Source organism: Mustela nigripes, chromosome 8 (genome assembly GCF_022355385.1).
Source record: "Mustela nigripes isolate SB6536 chromosome 8, MUSNIG.SB6536, whole genome shotgun sequence".
Classification (NCBI taxonomy): domain Eukaryota; kingdom Metazoa; phylum Chordata; class Mammalia; order Carnivora; family Mustelidae; genus Mustela; species Mustela nigripes.
This window is the reverse complement of record NC_081564.1, coordinates 24,994,856-24,997,727: the sequence shown is the minus strand read 5'-3', so window position 1 is coordinate 24,997,727 and position 2,872 is coordinate 24,994,856. Positions and strand designations below refer to the sequence as shown.

General features: G+C 43.5%; 1 non-coding gene and 1 gene segment (V, D, J or C); one reads left to right on the top strand and one right to left on the bottom strand.

The window, feature by feature from the left end:
* The first annotated feature begins 911 nt into the window (after positions 1 to 911).
* LOC132024035 (U6 spliceosomal RNA) lies at positions 912 to 1,014 on the top strand. The gene has a single exon (XR_009406152.1). It is a non-coding gene; the product is annotated as a U6 spliceosomal RNA (small nuclear RNA).
* A 984-nt stretch (positions 1,015 to 1,998) lies between these two features.
* LOC132023769 (probable non-functional immunoglobulin lambda variable 5-48) lies at positions 1,999 to 2,547 on the bottom strand. The segment is given in 2 exon segments: positions 1,999 to 2,345; positions 2,441 to 2,547. Coding segments are annotated over 2 exon segments (393 nt in total).
* Between the last annotated feature and the right edge of the window lie 325 nt (positions 2,548 to 2,872).

Below are 2,872 nucleotides of genomic sequence, written 5' to 3'. Positions count from 1 at the left end.
GGGGGTGGGATTATGGACATTGGGGAGGGTATGTGATTTGGTGAGTGCTGTGAAGTGTGTAAACCTGGTGATTCACAGACCTGTACCCCTGGGGATAAAATATAAGTTTATCAAAAATTAAAAATTAAAAAAAAAAAAAAAAAAAGAATGGCTGATTATATACTTGGGAGTTGGATGGATGAAGGGAGGTAGGTGCCGAAAAGAATTTTCATGGATTCCTGTATATTGTAATGCTAAGGTTGTTTCCCCCTCTAATAAGGCATTAACATTAAGACAGTTGAGACTTTCCTGGAGGAAAGTTATACTTTGTTTGTCTCAAGTATTTGTCCATGGGGGTAGGTTATAAGGAAATTTTATGCTATTTACATTCCCTTCTACGTTTGTTTCCACATAACTGTTTAGGGGAGGGTGATGTCAGTATTCCAGGAAATTGAGTCTATAGGTCTCTGAAAGTGAGCCTATTGATAAGAATTGTTTTTCCTTATAAATCACTAAAACATATATAAACTGAGGGAGACTCCTGTCTTACAGGTCTGCAATCTCTGTCAGTTAACTACTTGTTCTTCCCTTCCCTTAGTTGTAGGGCATCCAGGAGTGCCTGAGGATTGTCACATGGATCTCACCCTGGACTGGGGAGGTGGGGTTTGCTGTGTGTCAGCTCTTGCTTTGCCCTCAGTTTGCTTCCTGTTCCCTCATCAGCAATGGCAAGTAAAGCAAAATTGTATGAGACCAAAACTATTAAAATTATGTGATTAACACATAACATTATCTTTCATCACCAAATAAAACAACCACTGGATAAATTGTTAAATAAAAAGGGAGTATGCACAATGTACAAAATAAAAATAACAAGGGGAAATAAAAAGGAAAATATTTGAAATCCTTAATTATAGACCACTGTGAAAAATTGCACTCCTTTTGATGGCATATACATTATAATTGAAGCCATACAGAAGCTTAGCATGGCTTCTGGACAAAGATGACAAACAAATAAGTGAGGCAATCCACATATTTACAGATGGTGTAATGTTCCCACAGTAATGCACAGGTTCCTCATGCCATTAAATAGAGAACTTACAAGGGCACCTGTTCTGTGATTCAGTCTCTGAAATGTGCACAGTAGGGAACTCATTGCAGACAGGAGGGGATTGGGGACCACAGAGGATGGAATGCAGGGGGACAAAGGCCAGAATGCTGGGTATCAGGTTTCTCTGCATGTAATGGTAATGATGTCAATTTGATCATGGTGGTTGTGGCCATACCCTTGATGTGGGAAACAATCACATAAGAAAAAATATTAAATTTCCTTATTACTACAGCCCACTTAAAGTCCTTGAAACAGGCTGAGTGACATCCCTCTAGGAATTCAACTGCCTCCATGTTTATCTCTTACTAAGTGTAAAAGACAACCTTAGCCCAATCCCTATGATCCTGTCAGTCTATTTTAACTTATAAATAGTGCTTAAGAAATTATGTTTATCTTTAAAACCCCCAATATATGTGTTGGCAATCATCCCCCAAGCATATGGTCCACCGATATATATCTGATGGGTCTCATGTCTAAGGGTTTATTAGAGAGTAATAAACCACATTTTCCTAACAATAGCTACCTCAAGGTCCTGGAAAACTTCCAAAATTATTTAGAGACTTACACTATCCCTAAACCCCTCCCAAGTTGAAAATATATAATGGGTCACTCTGTTTGTCTACACTGCAGCTTTTCTGCTCATGGGTCCTGTCCCTGTGTTTTAATAAAACCATGTTTGTTGCACCAAAGAAGATTTCTTTCATTGTCATTGGCTTCGAGCGGAAATGTTCTTTCCTACATTACTGGGGCACCTGTGCTATCTCAGTCAACAGCACAATCAGTGTGTCACTCCCTCCTCCTCAAGGACAGGTCTTCCCACAGAGTACTATACCCTACAGGAGCCTCCAGAGAGGCTTCTCAATTAAAGAGGCTCAGAGGCAAGATCTCTGGTTTTTTGTCTCACTTCCTTGTTATCTGAGACATTGTGAGTAATAATAGTTGCTGCCACTGGTATGGTATACAGCACAGTAATAGTCAGCCTCGTCCTCAGGCTGGAGCCCAGAGATGAGCAGAAGCCCTGCATTGGCATCTTTGGAGCCAGAGAAGCGGCTGGGGACCCCCGAGCCCTGGTGCTTATCTGAGTCTGAGTAGAACCACAGGAGATACCTGGGAGGGCTCCCTGGCTTCTGCTGGTACCAGTATATGTTATAACTCCTGACACTGAAGCCACTGCTCAGGGTGCAGGTGAGTCTGGCTGTTGTTCCGAGAGAGGCAGAGAGGGATGATGGCTGAGTCAGCACTGGCTGGGACAGGGAACCTGCAAACAGAGAGAAACACAGAAATTTCTCATGACCCTGAATTCAGTTAAAGTGACTTTGAAAGTTTCCAAAGTTCCCTGAGACCTGTACCTACCTGTATACTGGGAGAGGAGCATGAAGAGGACCGGAATCCACGCCATGGTGACATAGACACAGGACGCCACCTGTGTTGGGCTGCCCCAGACTTCCTTTTCTCCTAAACTCTCTGCCATAGGCAGGGCTACCCATGCAAATGGAGTCCATCCAGTGACTACACAGCCCCTCCCAGAGCCCTGGTGCTGGAGTTCAGCTCCCACCACATACTGGGGAGGATGGTGTTTGGTTTCAACCCCTGGGGAGAGTCCTGAGAGGAAGCACCTGCTGAGATCATAAGTATGTACTTGCTCTGGGGACTGTGCCAGACCAGAGACGACACAGCTGCTGAACCCCTATTACGGAGGACAGCACCCAGTCCTCAAGTCATTTCTCTTGAGTGAATGTTCTACACTGAGCAACCACGTAGGAATCACAGGGCAGTCCAACAGCT